This window comes from Hemicordylus capensis, chromosome 2 (genome assembly GCF_027244095.1).
Source record: "Hemicordylus capensis ecotype Gifberg chromosome 2, rHemCap1.1.pri, whole genome shotgun sequence".
NCBI classification, from domain to species: Eukaryota; Metazoa; Chordata; class Lepidosauria; order Squamata; family Cordylidae; genus Hemicordylus; species Hemicordylus capensis.
In genome coordinates, this window is record NC_069658.1 from 25,227,741 (window position 1) to 25,245,845 (window position 18,105).

The 18,105-nt window shown below is 47.4% G+C and overlaps 1 protein-coding gene across 8 annotated transcripts in view; it reads left to right on the plus strand.

Moving 5' to 3' along the window:
- The window catches only part of SPEF2 (sperm flagellar 2), a 228,601-nt gene that overhangs the window by 103,005 nt on the left and 107,491 nt on the right, over positions 1-18,105 (plus strand). For all 8 annotated transcript variants that reach the window (XM_053292083.1, XM_053292085.1, XM_053292087.1 and 5 more), the window contains 5 exons: positions 7,655-7,874; positions 9,821-9,948; positions 10,514-10,601; positions 12,553-12,617; positions 17,688-17,791. In XM_053292083.1, the coding sequence (XP_053148058.1) occupies positions 7,655-7,874; positions 9,821-9,948; positions 10,514-10,601; positions 12,553-12,617; positions 17,688-17,791 (605 nt within the window). The remainder of the gene's footprint in view (positions 1-7,654; positions 7,875-9,820; positions 9,949-10,513; positions 10,602-12,552; positions 12,618-17,687; positions 17,792-18,105) is intronic.

Below are 18,105 nucleotides of genomic sequence, written 5' to 3' on the forward strand. Positions count from 1 at the left end.
TCCAGGTGGCTGGAAATGGGAGTTTATCTATCTATCTATCTATCTATCTATCTATCTATCTATCTATCTATCTATTTATTTATTTGATTTTATTTGTATACTGCCCTTCCAAAATGGCTCAGGGCGGTTTACAATTAAAACAGACCACTAAAACAGTAAAGAGCTAAAACAAATTAAAAACAATGTAACAATTAACAATTTAAAAGCATTTAAAAACAACAATTAAACAATTACAGTGATTAAAATCCCAAAATTGGGTTTTTAATTTTAAAATAAACCAGATATTAAAACCCCCCCAAATTTTGGAAGCTGAGAAAGCTTGGGTAAAAAGATGGGTTTCCAGGTGTCTTTTGAAAATTGCTAGAGATGAGGAGGCTCGTATCTCAGCAGGGAGCGCATTCCACAATTTCGGGGCAGCAACCGAGAAGGCCCGTCTCAGTGTAGCCACCAAACGAGTTGGCAGTAACTGGAGACGGACTTCCTCAGATGACCTCAATGGGCGGTGGGGCTCATAATGAAGAAGACGCTCTCTTAGATACCCAGGACCTAAGCCGTTTAGGGCTTTGTAAGTTGTAACTAGCACTTTGTATTTTGTCCGGGAACCTATTTGCAGTCAGTGTAACTCCATCAGTAAAGGAATAACATGGTCCCTCTGAGATGACCCAGAGACCAACCTAGTTGCTGTGTTCTGAAACAACTGAAGTTTCCGGACTACATACAAAGGCAGCCCCACGTAGAGCGCATTACAAAAGTCCAGTCTGGAGGTCACCAACAGATGTACCACTGTTTTGAGGTCATTGATCTCGAGAAATGGGAGCAGCTGGCGTAAAGCACCCCTGGCCACCGCCTCAGCCTGAGAAACCAGGGAGAGGTGTGAATCCAGAAGTACTCCCAGACTGCGAACCTGTTCCTTTTGGGGAAGTGTGACCCCATCTAGAATAGGCAGATCAAAATCGTCTCTGGAGTTCTGACCCTGCACAATAAGTACCTCCATCTCATCTGGATTCAGCTTCTGTTTATTCTCCCTCATCCAGCTCATTACCGCTTCCAGGCAGGCATTTAGGGAGGATATGCCAGCTCCTGGAGAAGTAGATCTGGGTGTCATCAGCATACTGGCAACACCCAGCTCCAAATCCCCTGATGATCTCTCCCAGCGGTTTCATGTAGATGTTAAAAAGCATTGGAGAAAGTATGGAGCCTTGTGGGACGCTCAGATTTTAAGCTCAGATTTTGAAGAGCAACAGATTGACACCATCTGGAATCTATCCTAGAGGTAGGAGCAGAACCACTGTAAAACAGTGCCTCCCACACCCAACCCCCTCAGACATTCCAGAAGGATACTATGGTCAATAGTATCGAAAGCCACCAAGAGATCCAAAAGGACCAACAGAGTCACACTTCCTCTGTCAATTTCCAATTGGAGATCATCCATCAGGCCGACCAAAGCAGTCTCCACCCCATAGCCTGCCCAAAAACCAGTTTGAAATGGGTCTAGATAATCGGTTTCCTCCAAGACCGCCTGGAGCTGAGAGGCCACCACCCTCTCAATTACCTTGCCCAGCCATGGGAGGTTGGAAACAGGCCTATAATTGCTCAACTCTGAGGGATCTAATGCAGGCTTCTTTAGAAGAGGTCTAATGATTGCCTCCTTAAGACAAGGAGGCATCCTGCCCTCCCTCAGAGAATCATTTATGATTTCCACCAGGCTGTTTACAACAACCTCCCTGCTAGATCGAACAAGCCATGTTGGACAAGTGTCAAGAGAACAAGTGGTAGGCCTCACTGATCCACACAGCTTGTCCACATCCTCAGGAGTCACAAACTGAAACCGATCCAGTCGAATCACATAAGATAAGTTGTTGGGCACCTCCAGCTCAGACATCAAATTAATTGTGGAGTCTCCATCTAGGTCGGCCCGAATCCGAGAGATTTTATCTGCGGAAAACTCTTTAAACACATCACAATGGGTAACTGATGACTCCAAATGCTGGTTCAAGGAGGGAGGGGCAGATACTAGTCCCCTCACAACCCTGAACAACTCCACCGGATGTGAGTTTGCAGAGGCAATATGGGCAGAAAAGAACCACCTCTTTGCCGCACGTATTGCCTGAGCATAGATCTTTAAATGTGCTCTATGTCGCAATCTGTCAGATTCGAGTCGAGTCTTCCTCCACTTGCGCTCCAGTTGCCTACCTTGCTGCTTCAGCCCCCGTAGATCTTCCATATACCAAGGGGCCAAATTTGAAGCGGGTCGGAGGGGACGCTTTGGAGCAATCGTGTCTACTGCCCTGGTGAGCAAGTTGTTCCAATTCTCAACCAGGGCATCAACAGGATCACCAGCAAAGCCAACATTAAATCCCTCCAAGGCTTCTTGGAATCTTAGTGGATCCAATAACCTCTTCGGGCGAACAATTCTAATGGCCCCCTCGCTCCTGCGGAGGTGGGAAGTGGTCGTAAGTCCAACCTTAACCAGATGATGGTCTGTCCATGACAATGGGGAAATCAGAGGAGTCCCCACGCACGGAACACCACCCTGATCAAAGTAAAATACCAAATCAAGCATGTGACCTGCAATATGCGTCGATCCAGAGACCACTTGGGATAGGCCCATAGTTGTCATGGCTGCTATGAACTCCCGAGCTACACCAGACAGATTGGTCCTGAATTGAACATTGAAGTCCCCCAGCACCAAAAGTCTGGGAGACGCCAACGCAAGTTCCACAACCAAGTCCGTGAGCTCAGTAAGGGATTCTGCTGGGCAGCGGGGCGATCAGTACACCAACAGAAGTCCCAGTCTATCCTTGGTCCCCAAACTCAAGTACACACATTCAGTATGGTCCGATACCCTGATAGGGACCCTGGTAAGGGAGATGTTATCCTTATAGACCACAGCCACCCCACGTCCCCTCACCTGCTCCTCTACAGAATAGTTGACAGCTCGTGTCTCAACAAGGAGTTAAGAGCACGAAGTTTAATTTCCTAACTTAACTATCTGAACCTACAAAACAATAATAAACAATAACATGTCTACATAACATTGGAATCTCTTGACTTGTTGCCTCCACTCTCCCCAAGCATCTTTAGGTTCCAGTGGAGATTTCAAAGTGTCCCTATGTCAAGGCCCTTGTCACGATGTTCCTCTTCTTCCTCTTGCTGGGAGCCTGACTGGGGCCCACTGGCATCCTCCCTGCCCCAGTGCTCCTCTCCAAAGCATTGGTGGGCAGAGGGGGGCAGTTCTTTTAAAAATCTGAGGGCTGCTTTTGATGCCTCAACAGCAGTTTGACTTTCCTTCCCCCACATCTCCACCTTGGGTTTACTTGTCCCGTCTGTCCTAAGGACTGGCACCTGTTCTCCTGGATCGAATACACGCTCCCTGGCGTGTAGGTCAGGCCAGATCTTCTGCTCTGCTTGTGGTGGCAGCAATTTTTTAAACTACCAGAAATACAGGAAAGTTTTAGGAACAGCCTTTGCCAGAAAGCCCTGCAGGGATGAGTCAGCATTTCTCTCCCTCACATGGGCTTGCTCCGAGACAAAGGCTATAATCTGCTACACCTACATAAATATAGGTGGCTATAGTTCTGGAACATAGAATCATGGCATTTTAAAGTTGAAAGGGACCTTGGAGGTCTTCTAGTCTAACCCCCTACTCAGTTCAGGAATCGGCTACTGCATGCCTGACATTTGGCTGTCCAGAAAGCCTTCAGCGAAGGAGAGCCCACCAGCACACGAGACAGACTGTTCCACTGCCACAAGCTTATGGTTGGGAAATTCTTCCTCTTATCTAGCCTAAGTCTGCTTCCTTGTACTTTCAACCCATTGCTTCTCGTACCTGTGCTCAGGAGCAACAGAGAAAAGATCCACTCATTCTTCTATGTGGCAGCCTTTCAGATGTTTGAAGACATCTGCCATATGCTCCCTTAGTCTTCTCTTCATAGGATTTGGTTTTCAGACCCTGCACCATTTTTGTTGCCTTCCTCTGAATGTGTTTCCTCTCTTGTTGACTGTCTTGACTGTTCAGTGCATTTGGGTTGCACTTATTAATGTGATAATATATCCCATCCAAATTACTGGAATCTGCAGAACCTCAGTGGCTTCAGACCAGACCAGAACTGGGAGATCCCCATAGCAGGCCAGAAAAGAAAAAGTGGCATGGTACTATTGCCTACTGCACGGGGATTGGAGTGAGGTCAGAGCAGTTTCCTCTGCTCTCAACATTATTCAAGAAGGTTTGCCCTTCTGCTCCTATCCGAGGGTCGTCTTCATCTCTTTTATGTTCATCTGAAATGTGGTCTTCGATAGGGAAGCTGTATGCTATATGCTGATAACTAAAATTGAAATCTAAATCCTATGTATGCTGATATCTAAAACTGTGCCAGCATTTTTATTAATTTAATCTTTTGCTGTTTAAATATAGGAAAAGAAAATTTAATCTTGTATGATTAACATATTTCATTCTTTGAATGGAATGGAAATGAAAATATTTGTTTCCATTTCATTGTTAAGTATTTCACCTATACATCATTTCGGTTTCTAAGGTCCAAAACATAAACATCTCTAGTATTTTTAAAATTCATGTTTAAGTCCTATAGAGGATGTTAAACTTTTCACACTATTTTGTTAATTCCAGCCAGGAATTTCATAGAGAACAGTGATCTTAAGTGTGGAACAATGTATACTTCTCAAATCATTAAAAATCCTTTATTTATACTATTGTTGAATTTATGTGGATGTTCATTTATGACAACAGAGACAGTAGTTATTTATGGCTTTCTGATCAGTACCACTGATGCCAGCAGTAAATTTGCTAAGCAAGAAGAGATCCGGGTTCATACTGGACCAGCACCAGGTTTCAGGGAGTCATTGGCAAACAGTTCTCCATGGTCTCCTACATGGGTAAGCCCTGAGAGAGTAACCTCCACCACCACACAGATGGTATGAGCACAGAGGTGGTCTTAAACATCAGCAGTGGACCCTTCTGAATGCCCTGGGCCCTTGCTAGAGTGATGCTAACCCCTGATGCCAGTCCTCGACGTATAACTCCTGGTGTTTACACTGACGATGCAGGATGGATCCAAGTTACTTTGCTTCTCAGTACTTCAAATGTATAGCTGGTACAACTGGGCAAAAATGTGTTGATATAAAGGAAGACTTGGAATGTAAAGGTCTGGGTGTGGAGTGGAAAGGGCCTGTTCTGGGTAGTAAGACCTGTATAACCTGCCATGGTCCTGCTTGTGGCCCCACCACTGAGTGAGATTTGGTTGGTGAGGACTAGAGACATGGCGTTTTTGGGAGTGGCCCCTCCACTTTGGAACACCCTCCAGGAAGAGTGTCACCATGCTCCATTTCTCTGGGTTTTAAAAAAGCATCTCAAGACCTATATTTTTTAGAGAAGCTTTGTAGTGTTTTATCTGCAGCTTTTATCTGGTGGGTGTTTAACTTCTTAACTTTCGGCTTCTTAAAATTTGGGTTTAACTGGGTCTTGTTTTTCGTTAAAACAATATAAAATAAATACAAATCATCTGTTAAAATGTTTACCATTTTTGTGAACTGCCCTGAGCAGTATTGCACTGAAGGGCCTTATTCTACTAGCCTGGTGGCTATAGGCCACCTCCAGCCTCAGAGGCAAGGTGCCTCTAGATACCCGTTGCAGGGGAGCAACAGCAGGAGAGAGGACATGCCCTCACTTCTTGCCTATGGGCTTCTCTGGGGCATCTGGTGGGCCACTGTGTGAAACAGGATGCTAGACTGGATGGCCCTTGGGCCTGATCCAGCAGGGCTGTTCCTATGTTCTAAGGGGTGGGATCTAAATATTTTAAATAGAGCTAAAAATGTTTACATGTCTAGTTGGTAGGGCCACGTTTTTAGGAGCTTGAAGGCCAAACTACACGTGGTATGAGACAGAGTTCTGTGATTCAATCCCTTTGTCTTTTTCTTCACTCCAAAGCAGCCATGGGGATTACTAATTTGACAGACCTAGGGAAGGAAGGATTTTATTGTTTTCCTGGCCTAAATTGCGCTCTCTCTCTCTCTCTCTCTCTCACACACACACACACACACACACACACACACACACACACACACACACACACGAGGTTTCTATTGGCCATTCTAGGAATAAGACGTGTGACCACAGATTTTCATGTGATACATAGGGTGGTTCAGATCAGTGTTTCTCAAACTTTTTGGAGTCAAGGACCGCTACATTCTTCATGCGCAGTTTCCCGGACCAACAGTTAGTAAAGGGGTTTCAAGTCTGTCTGTCTATCTATCTATCTATCAGACTTCTATACTGCCCAAAACTTGCATCTCTGGGCAGTTTAGAATGAAAATAATATAAGCATTAAAATAATTAAATTTGGAATCTTTTGCAAACATGGAATATTAGGGGTTCTTAACCTTGGGCCCCTCAGTTAAACTCCCATAATCCCCAACAATGGCATTTGGCCATTATGGCTGGGGATTATGGGAGTAGAAGTCCACCAACGTCTGGGTACCCAAGGTTGAGAACCCCTGAATCTAAAAGCCTGGGTGAACAAATTTGTCTCCAGTATGTCTGGAGTGGAGGTGCTTGTGATTACTCAATGGAGAGGGGATGTTGGGCCATTAGAAAAATTCAAAAGCTACATGGGGCCAATGAAAACAACATACAAGCAAACCCCACTGATGCAAGAGGGAAACAGCGTTCCCTCTCAAGGCGCCTCGACTACAACAGGCAGCTCGGTTTCAATCAACCAACCTTTGGCTGCAAACAATGAGCATGCAAGAACCAGCAGCCCTTCAAGTGGCGCCCACTGCCATACTTTTTCCTCCATGCCCCCGCACCGCATACAGTTTGAAGCTGTAAAGATAGGGAATAAGATAGCTGTAGGAAGATCTCAGCAGCATGTGGAGGCAAGGCACAAGAAGGGTCCCATGCCTCCGTGATACTCTTCCTCTTCCGTGCCATGTGCAAAACTGAGGAAGTGAGTGCCTTGATTTCAGTTGGGGGGGGGTTGACTCCCAGTCAGGGACCGGCACTCAACCCTTCGGGGACCAGCAGCGGTCCAGGGACCGGTGGTTGAGAAACACTGGTTCAGATGACACGCCAAAAGCAAAAGTGCCAGAGTTCATGGTGAGCCTGACTTCTGGTGAGGGCTACATGTGCCAACACTGGTTGTGCCGTGTGAACCCACCAGTGCCAGCATATTTTGCTCAACTTTCAGTTCTGAATTTGGTATTTGTAACCAACTTCAGTTCTTGGTTGCAAATGTCAGATATTGAACCAAAAGTCAGGAGGAATATGCTGACATTGGTGGGTTTGTACAACATGACTAATGTTGGCACATTTCCCCCAGCACCAGAGTTGGGCTTGCCACTGAACTCCAGCTACCGGTTATTCAGCTTTTGGCATACCTGTCCTTTGTATTGGCCCTGAGTGACCAGAGATGTGGGATTTTTCCAAGTCCCTTTAATATCTATAAGCCATCCCAATTATGATTGTATAAAGAGCGCTTAAACACTTGTAGCCTAATCCAACACATATTTACTCAGATGTAAGTCTTGCTGAGTTAATTGAGAGTGTGCATAGAATTGTAGTCTTAACTTGGCGCTTTGTTTTACGGCAGCGCAGGGGGGAAGTATTCACAGTTTTATTTTGTGATTTGTCTTGCTACAGGAAATGATAGAAGAATGGATCCCACCTGAAGAGATCAGTACCAATAAGCCTCCGCCCAATAACCCAATACTGGGACATGTGATTCATAGACTGATGGAAATCTATTATCCCCCAGAACCTGAGCCACCTCCGCCTATAGTCTCTCCATTTCCTATCAAAGGATGCCTTTTGGGAAAGCTCTATAGTGGCAAAACTACCTGTTTAAAGTTCTTGGAAGAAGGTAGAGTCCTTCCCCCCACCTTCTGGCTGCCATTCTTGAAGACTTATTTTATTCTTATTTTATACTTATTTTATACTAAGCCATTAGGGTTAGTGCAGGGAGCCATCCCTGGGTGGCCAGATCGGCCGCCCACACGATTGCCGGCTCCATCATGGAGCCAGCAGGGGTGGTGGGGATCAGGGGCCAACTGGCCCTGGAAGTTCCAGGATGCCCTGTACAAGTACGTGTGGCATTCTGGAGAGACCCCCGGGGCTGGGAGGCTTGTTTTAGCCTCGTGGCGGGGGTCTCCTTGTGTGTTGCTGAGGTGTGGAGCTGCACATGATCAACAGGACGGGGTTAGCGGTGCGCTTGCTCCGCTGACCTCATTTACGGGGAGGGGTACTGCTGGCAGTTTGCTGCTGGGTGCTGCGTGGCTCCCGTGGCAGCAGACGACCAGGAGAAATCAGGCTAGGCTCCCTTGGCTCACTTTTTCCCAGTGGTGAGAATAGCTTCACTGTTTCTTTGGAGCTCTGTTCAGAAAAGTATGGCCAAAGAGAGCTGATAGCACAAACAAATGGACTGGGTTGTATTGGTATCTTGCAGAATTTGGCCTATGAAGCATAATCCAGAAAAAGTTAAATGCATCTACAAACCATTGGGATGAATGAACGAAGCCACTACCCATTTAATTTGCATCCCATTCCTAATCTCTTTATACTATTCTCCCCTAAAAGTTTCTTCTGGGAGCCTTTATATTAATCTTCAAGGTACCTTTGATATAAGAGCTATGTGAACATATGAAACTGCTTTATACTGAATCAGACTATTAAGTCTATTTTGGTCCAGTGACCAACAGAACGCAGTTCTCCAAGGTGTCAGATGGGCTCTTCTATCTCCCTTTGCAAAAGATTTAGGATTTTAAAGAAATTCTTAAAGATTTGTCTTCTTAGAGAAGCTTTTTAGTTCTTTGTTTCTAATAGGCTTTTAATTTGTCAATCTGGTTTTAATTGGGTCTTGTTTTTAACTGAACTTTATTTGGTTTTATATTGTTTTATTGTCCACCTCCAGCCTTGGAGGCAAGATGCCTCTAAATGTCAGTCGCAGGGGAGCAACAGCAGGAGAGAGGGCATGCCCTCAGCACTTGCCTGTGGGCTTCTCAGAGGCATCTGGTGGGCCACTGTGTGAAACAAGATGCTGGACCTGATAGGCCTTGGGCCTGATCCAGCAGGGCTGTTCTTATGTGAGTCTCCCACCTGCAGAATTGCACTGGAGGGGTGGGAGACAAATATTTTAAATACATAAATAAGATATTCAGCATTAAACCTTGGACCTTGCCCATGTAAGCCATTAGCTCTCATCGAGCTATTGCCCCTTTCCATAGCATGTCTGTGGCTTCCAGTGCTTCACTGGGGAATAATTAGATGGTTCACATAACTCTAAACAGGGTTGCAGTAGTACTCAGCCAAGATAGGAGAGTCATGTGCGCTCCTGATCTGCAGGTGTGTGAATTCAAAAAGCAATGTAGGAGGAAGGGAGAGATCATGTGGGAGCTGGGTCGTATGGGCATACTCTACCCAGATTCTGTCCCCAGCATTATATCAAGAGAGAAGAAAAGCCAATCTACCTAGCTCCTGCCTTCCCACACAATTACTCTCCTCCTGCTCCTCCTATCTTGCATTTTGAACTCGCATGACTGCAGATTGGGAGTATGCACAGCTCTCCTACCCTGGCTAGCAACTCCACCAATCCTGTTTAGGGTCATGTGAACAAGCCTATTGGCTTAAAACAGAGCCCACCGAGAACTTCCTCCTTGAGCTCTTGTGCAATTAATGGAAGTTCCCTAAGTGTGTATCTGCGCTTTTCTTGATGAAGCTACATAGTTGGCATTCATGTGGTAACATTCACTAGTGCTCTCTTAGGTTGTTCTCCAATGCAAGCCTATGACAGCCAGGTTTTCTCTGTGTCAGTTTTTGATATCCAGGTATTTTCTATTGATATGCTGATCACGGAGGCTACTAATGCCTTCCACAACAATGAAATGGGAAGTGCAGCCGGTCTGATTGTAACGAAGGAGTCTTCCATCAATCAAATCAATGTAAGTAAAATTTTGTTTTGTTTTTAAAAACTCTTTGGGGTGGAGCAATGAAGTGCAAGCCAATTGGTTTTGTAACCCAACACTATGAGTTCTTCTAAAGCATGGATTCTCAGTGTCGAGTCTGCAGATGCTATTGGACTTCAACTCCCATAATCCCCAGCCCCAGTGGCCTTTGGTTGGGGATTATGGGAGTTGAAGTCCAATAGCATCTGGAGACCCAACGTTGAGAATCCCTGCACTAAAGGACTGCTTGCTGTGTCTGACCAAACCAATTAACATCCTGTGGTCTGTTTGTGCAATAAATTTCAACCATTGGAACCAGGGTCAGTCTGAGACATTCTTGTGTCTTCCAAAGGTTGAGACGATCCAAAGGTTGCCTGACATCTAGGCTAGATTACTCATGAGCAACTCCATTGAAATTAATGGGACATGTTAGTCATGACTAATTTATCCCAACTTCAGTTGGACAACTCATGAGTAGTTTAGGCTCTTTGGCTTCCCAAACCTATTCCTGTTTCACAGTGCGATGGTCAACTGCTAATGGTTTGTTTGTTTTATCAAAAAGATCCTGAAGCAGGCTTCTAGGGCTTCGCTGGTTGCATCTAAAATTTATGACTCACCGGAGATACCACCATTTCTTGATAAGCCCACAGGTAAATATCTATATAGAAAATCTTCATTTTTCTATCATTTTTTAATATGGCTTTGAACAAGGGTTCCCAGCCTCTGGTCCAAGATGTTGTTGAACTACAACTCCCATCTTCCCAATGTTGAGAACCCCTGCCGTACGAGGAGTGCTTTTGTTCAGGAGTCCAGTCCTTGTATGTGGGGGAGGGGAGCTTCAGGAGGAGGAAAAGAGCATTTCCCCCCATTTTCCACTCAATTGATACCTTCCCCTGCTGTGTTATTTTTCTATGTTTTTATTTTTTGCAGACCTTTGTTGAAAAGAAGTATATATATATATTGGTTGTGGTAGTGGTGCTGTGTATCTTGCTGTCGGCCTTGAACGCAAGTGTTTTATTGCTATATTGTGTGTGTGGGCTGGAGGGTGGTTTCTGGTGAGTGGGAAAGGGAAATAGTGTCTTCCTTTCTTTTCCTTCCTCCTGAAACAACCCTGAATAATGTAGGGAGAAGAGATTTTGCTTTTGTATTTAGTCTCGCAGCATGCATTGTCCTCTAGGATACTATTATAAGATATTATAGGAGTTTTAAGCAGACCAATTCACTTTTGTTTTTTCAAAACGGACACCCTGGTTCAGAGGCCCTTTATCTTCCAGGACCCTACGAAATGTTAAGGTCATGGAAGCTCACAAGGATATCTCCAGAATATCTATATAATTCATTCTTATAGTAGACGGATGCATGGCGGAACTCACGCGAGAGTGGCAGCACTACTCGCGAAAGTTCCATAGTGCGTGAGAGAGGAGGCAAAAAGTGCGGCAAGAAGTTTGAGGAGGTAGGCGGTCAGTGGTCAGCTGGAGGGCAAAGCCCTGCCAGCCAGGAGGAGGAGGAGGCGGGAGGCGGTGGCGGGACGCCCTGGCCCTGGCCCACCCGCCAGAGTGAGGAGGAGGCAGTGGGCCCTGGCCTGGCCTCTGCAAGGAGGAGGCAAAAGTGTGTGTGTGGTGGGGGGAGAAGCGGGCAGCAGGTGGGGGATAGGCCAGTCAACTGGCCGGCCAGCCAGAAAGCTGAGCATTCCGGCGTGGAGACGACAGCTGGGCCCAATTCTAGACACTGATGCTCTGCGCCCGGGCCCACTAGTATGAAATAAATGGGTTATTTGATGACTTGATTTTGGTATTATAAGGAATGATGCTAAACCACGGGTTACAGTAGAATATGTGTCTCTCCTTACTAAAACAAAGTATGCATGATATGTAGGTTGTTCCTCATTCCGCCCTACCACCACCACTTTTAATACTCCCACTATCACTGCTGCATCAACAATTTTTTAAAAGGCAGTGAAGGAAGTAGATCTGCTTTATACCCTAATGCCCACACCCAAAATGTGACTGAAAATTCTCACAGGACCATTTTTTGCCCAATCCTAACTACAATCTCACGTTTTTCTACTGGAAAACAATTTTGTGTATAACCAGCTTTATAAGATTTTGTTTTAAAAAGAATGTATTGCTCCGAGTAACAAAAATATTGAAGGGACCTTTTCTTGTAATTCCTGTAATGAGTGGAGAGCTGGTCTTGTGGTAGCAAGCATGACTTGCCCCTTAGCTAAGCAGGGTCTGCCCTGGTTGCATATGAATGGGAGACTAGAAACCTGAGCACTGTAAGATATTCCCCTCAGGGGATGGAGCCGCTCTGGGAAGAGCAGAAGGTTTCAAAGTTCTCTCCCTGGCTTTTCCAAGATAGGGCTGAGAGAGATTCCTGCCTGCAACTTTGGAGAAGCTGCTGCCAATCTGTGAAGACAATACTGAGCTAGATAGACCAATGATCTGACAATATATGGCAGCTTCCTATGTAACTGCAAGCTTCTTAGGGTAGTGAACGTTTTTGTCGGGGAGAGGGCAATATTCCATAAATGATGTGCTAAAAGTTACTGTAAATTGTGGTAGAAGCTCTTGTACCTAATGCTATTTTATTATCCTTTAGAGCCTGAACAAATACACTCTCCTGCATCAGTGGAGATGAGTGAAACTGTGGATGAATTATCTAATGTACGTAATTTTGGTTTCAGCTTCCCTCATATGTGAATACTAAATTTGCGCAAAACCATGAGAGCCAGTGGTGGCACAATAGAGGCATCATTGCCTGTGGTGTCTGCACAGGTTTTTTGGTCCCATTGTTTCATCCTTTTGGCCCATTGGCATCTTTGTTGAAACAGGATTTGCAAGTTCCTGCGGCACCACCAATTTCTGCAAAATCTGTTTATGTGTTTGCACAAGAGTAGGAAGAACATGCACTCCTCAAAGAGCAAGGCCTCCATAAAAGCATCTTGAGCACTCTGAGAAATCTAAGGGGCTATTCTCACGATTGGGAAAAATCGGGCTAGGAAAGCCTAGCCCGATTTTTCCTGATCGTGGGAACCACCAGGCTCAGCTGCGAGCCCGTTGGTTCCTAGGCGGGTAGCCCACCTAAGTGCTCCTGCCCTTAGCCCAGGTTTGCAGAGCGAGCACTCCGCAAAACCAGGCTCCCTGATCGTGAGTAGCCCCCCGACCGGGAGATGAAAAGCCGGCTCCGGGGGTCTCCCCAGTATTACCTGCATGCTTGCGCAGGGCATACTGGGGCTTCTGGGGGCCGCACAGCCCCCAGGCTCCCCAGCCCCGCCAGCTCTGTCACGGAGCCGGCAATCATACAGGCAGCCGATACGGCTGCCATGGATTTTTGCTGGGATCGTCTGTGGGGAGTGCAGGCTTAGCCCACTCTCCCCGCAGTTTCAGCAAAAGCAGGTCTCACGGATCGTGAGACCCGCCTCTATGTCTATTATGTCTTAAAGTGTGTTGTCTGTGAAACAAACCCACTAAATTCACCTTGTTTTTCCTTTTGGATTTGATGATCAAGGTGAGGGCTGCAACTCAGTGGTAGAGTGCATGCTTTGCATATGCTATGGTTCCCAGTAGATTGGATGAGATTATTTATCAAATATGTAGACTGCCCCAAACTTCCATCTCTGGGCAGTTTACTCTGGTTAGTTTCCCCACGTCCTTCTAAGGCTTGTTGACAGGATCAAAAGAATCCCTGACCACCAAGCCACGCATACTCTGGCAGAGCATGTTGTGTGGGCTGCAGGAAAAAAAGACACCATCCTGATCCCAGATCCGCATTGAAACTGACCAACATTTAACTGGGATCGACCAATGGAGTTCAAGTCTATAATCAACTATTCCAGTTAAATCTTGGTCAGTCACAGTGTGGATCTGGAATCGAGAGGTATTTTGCAGCCCACACAAACACATTGTCTGGCTACACATCCCTGTCTCCTTTACCCAGCCTGGCTAGGCTTATCGGGTCTGGCCTCAGATCAGGGACAGGGAGGGGGTTGAGCGTCACACTGTGCCTCCTCTGTCCCAGGCTGCTTGTTCCTTGTGTGTGCCCCTCTGTGGTGGCCCCTGATGCTCTCCACCAGCTAGCTTCTCATCCCTAGCCGGTTCCTTATATGGCTCCTCACAGACTATGCATCTCCCGCCCCCAATTATGGGGCCAACGCCCCTCTTTATTACCTATTAGTCAACCTGTAATTGACTAACCCTTACAGCGGTTGTCATTGCCTCTCCCCCTTCTCTCTCCTCCTGCTCAGACCCCCTCCCTTCAGGAGGCATGCTGCTGATGTTATCCTCGCATGCCCCCCCTTCGGCCTTATCAGGGTTCTGCTCCTCCTCCACTGGAGCTGAGTCCCTGCCTGTTGGCAGTCTTACCTCAGTCTTTCCCTGGCTGCCACCTGTCCCTGTCGCCTTGGGCCCTCTTACCACTTCGTCCTCGGAGGTGGGGACAGCCGGCCTCGCTAGACACATGTCCACAGTAGCCTGTGCAGCTCAGCAATCAGAAATTTGTCGGTAAGCTGGGATTCTTTTGATTGTGTGAACTAGCCTTATATCTTGAAGAGCCATTGGCATCTCTTACTTCTAATCTTCTTTTTGCTAGGTATGTCAAGACCACTTTTAAGTTTAACCAGTAAAAAAATCCTTGAGTAAATCTTTATAGTTCATTTAGTTCATATAGTTCATTTCTCTCACTAGGGATCAAAGAACCACGAAGCTAGTTTCATGAGCTCAGTGGGGTTTTAGATTATTTCCTTAAGATACAAGCCCCCACATGGCAAAGTGCTTTTGAAACCGAGGAGAGCTGGGTTAGTGCAAGTCCTATGCTTGAGCTTCAATATCTCTTTTGATCCCAGCACTAGGCTGAACACAGAGTAACACAATTGCCTTTATACATATGATAGGTAATTGTCAGAGCTGAGCTGTAGGTAGCTGTCAAGCAGGATATGAAAACCAGGGTCAGACCCAGTGTGTAGAGACATTGGTAGTGGCCTGTGGCCATTGGCCAATTTTTCTGGCAGGCTGCTGCCCCTGCCATACTCATCTGCGCCCCATGTTCACCTTCCCTCTCCCCACTGCTACCACTAGTCTCCATGGACCCCACTGCCTTTGTTAGCTGCAGCACAGTATAATGACGCCATGGTCCAGTGCTTGGGCACCCACCCACTGTGCCCTGCAGTGGGTGCATGTGTATTTAAGTGTGTCAGCAGCACTAAAGGGCAGACTGTGACACATCTGGGTTTGGGGGTTGGCTAGGGTGGGGTGAGCTGCCAGTGGTGTTAAGGTGGGTCAGGGTGACAATGAATCACTCAGTCTCCATGTCCAGCTCAGGATAGCCCAGCAGGGGGAGGTTGGCCTTCAGGGAGACCAGCTGCTCCACCAAGGCAGCATCCAGGCACGAGCGATGGGGTGTCACCACTTCCCCGGCCATGGAAAACACTTTCTCTCTGGACTCTGGTTGGCAGGCACGAGAGAAACCATCCAGCAACCACCACCAAGTCTGGCCAGACTTGGCGATGCATTGCCCAAAACTGCATTGCCCAACTCCAGGTCTGCCACCAGCTCCTGCAGGTACTGCAGAACAGACTGCTCATCTCTGCTGCAGGGCTCGGTGGGCTCCTCCCATACTCCTGGCAAGGCACTCCCATTTGAACCACTGGGTGGAACTTCTGGGAGGAACTGCCGGTTGCATTGGTGCTGCCAGTGACACGCTCTGTCACATCACTGGGAGGCAGTGATGATGCTGCTGTTAGGGGTGGAGTGCACACTAGAAGTAGGTGCTCCATCACCCTCCTCCTGGTTCAGACCCAGCCTCCTCAGCCTGCCTAACCTCTTGATCCAGGAGGTCCCTCTACCAAGGCAGCTTATCAGGTGTGACGGCGTTGCCCTTCACCGCTGGGTCACATAGGCAAGACAAAACATGCTCTGCCTATTGTCCCAAGATGTTGCACAGCCACTCCACCACTCCAGTCCTCAGCCAACCTGCCAGGGAATGTGCTTCCTCAGTGTTCAACGAGGTCTGGAGGTCACCCATTGTCTTCTCCATGAGAAGAGTGGTGGGCAAAGCCTGGCTGAGTTTTTCTGTCTTGGCACGCAAGCTGTTCATGTCAACAAGAAATGGCTCGAGTGTCAAGACAACCTCGGAAATGAGCTTCCAGTCTGCGTTGGATAGGTTGCACACTCCCAAGCCACACCTCTTTGCCAGGGTGTCGATGGCCAACTCTTGTTCCTGCAGGCACTAAAGCAAGAGAAAGGTGGAGTTCCAATAGGTGAGAACATCCTGAGGGATCAGGTAGGTGGTGTTCAGGTTGCCTCTCTCTGAGCATCCACCTACCCTTTTTGCTCCAGTGGAAGTGGGCTGCTATCCCGCAGCACCTCTCCACAAGAGCAGCTGTGGAAGCGGCAGGGCCTTCCATGGGGATGCTTGATGTTGCCTGTTCTGAGCCTCCTTAAGTCCAAGTGTATCCAACATATGTATACCATATGCTGAGTGTGTGCCATACAATGGATGAACACAAGCTGCAGCTGACTCAACATGGTGACACCAGTGTTGGTGACCATGAAGCCTTGGCAAAGGTCTGGATGCCTGGACAGCCATTCCTCCACCTGGTGTTCGATGGCCGCTGACAGCTCATCTGCCATGTAGACAGTGTCCAGTGGCTCCACATGCAGCACAGCCCACCTGGGCTTTGCTGCATGCGAGGGTCTGGCCACGCAGCCTATGTCCCCCTTTTCTCCTGTCCCCACCAGTGTACCATGAGGGACAAGAAAACAGCCTGCATCATACTACAGCTAGTCCACAGATCCATAATAAAGTGCATGCTGGTGTCAGGGCCTGCTGCATCCAACAGCCCTGACACAACCTCCCTGCATGCCCAGTACAAGGAGGCCACCACCCACCTGCTGAAGGTGGTACATGAGGGGATCTTGTATTCGGGGGCAGGCAGCCAGCGGAAAGCAGCATTCTCCACCACCTGGAATGGCTGGTCATCCAGAGTGATCATCTCTCCAATGGTCCACGTTACGAGACAAAACTCTGGGCGACCAGACTGCTTGCCCCCGACTGGACCCACTGCGCCACTGGCAACATCCCCTCCTTAAGAGCAGGAGCACATGCCTTGCCGCCACTAGTTGGGAGCACACCAGGCCTAATAGTATTGCCAGCAGGAGCAAGGACCCCCAGCTGATGCCTCATCATTGCCAACATCTCAAGATGCTTAGTGCCCCTACTGACCTCTGCCCTGCAGTGGGTGCAGAGCATGTGTAGAGCCACCAGGGCAGAGCTCAAAGTGGTCCTACGCCATCCTGCCTGCAGAGCCAGTGGTCTGGCCCCATTTTGGTGCTGGTGTTGGTGGAGCTGCTGGTTCCTCCTGCTCCTGGGGGTGATCACCACCACCACCACCTTGGTCTGGGGCTGAGGAGGTCCAGGAAGCACAATGTCTTCCTCCTGCTCCTCCTCAGTCTCAGATGGGGGAGTAGTCATCGTACTGATAAGGGGGATTGGGGAGGAGGATAGAGAAAGGCTAGCAGCCAATGACACCACCTCCTCTACTGCCATGTCAGGAAGAGCCCTTACAGGGGAGCCCTTACAAGCTCTTTAGAAATTGCTTTATGACCTACCTTAGCCTTGCTCTTTATTGGATCTAGGAGTTCAGAGATAAGGGTTAGTTCATATTCCTTTAATCAAATTGCTCTAAAAACTACCAAGCTTTCCCATCCCTGTTTAAATGTCTCTTTTAAATTCAACAGCTTTCTATTCGTGCCCAGCTTGGTGCAGCAGCCGAGACACTGTTAAAGAAAGGAAAGAGCATTCCAGATGAATTACTAGTTGGCATCATGGTGGAAGCTATTAGGTATGAATAGCAGAGTGCCTTCAATGTGGCTCAGTGTCACTGCTGTTAGGGTTAGGTTTTGCCACCCTTCCTCATGATGAATCCTAAATGACTCTGATAATAGTCTCTTGTTGAAATAATTGAGGCTACATCTGGAGGAAAGAATTATCTTTCACAGCAACCTCATTTGCCCTGCATAGATCAGAAAGCATTATAGTTAATGGTGACTAAGTAGCTTTCTTTTCCCAAGCTTCCAAAGGGGTGGAAATGCATCCTCCCAACACCCTGCAAGTTTAAAAGGCATGCAGTACTTTGGGTAGGTTACAGGAGAGGGC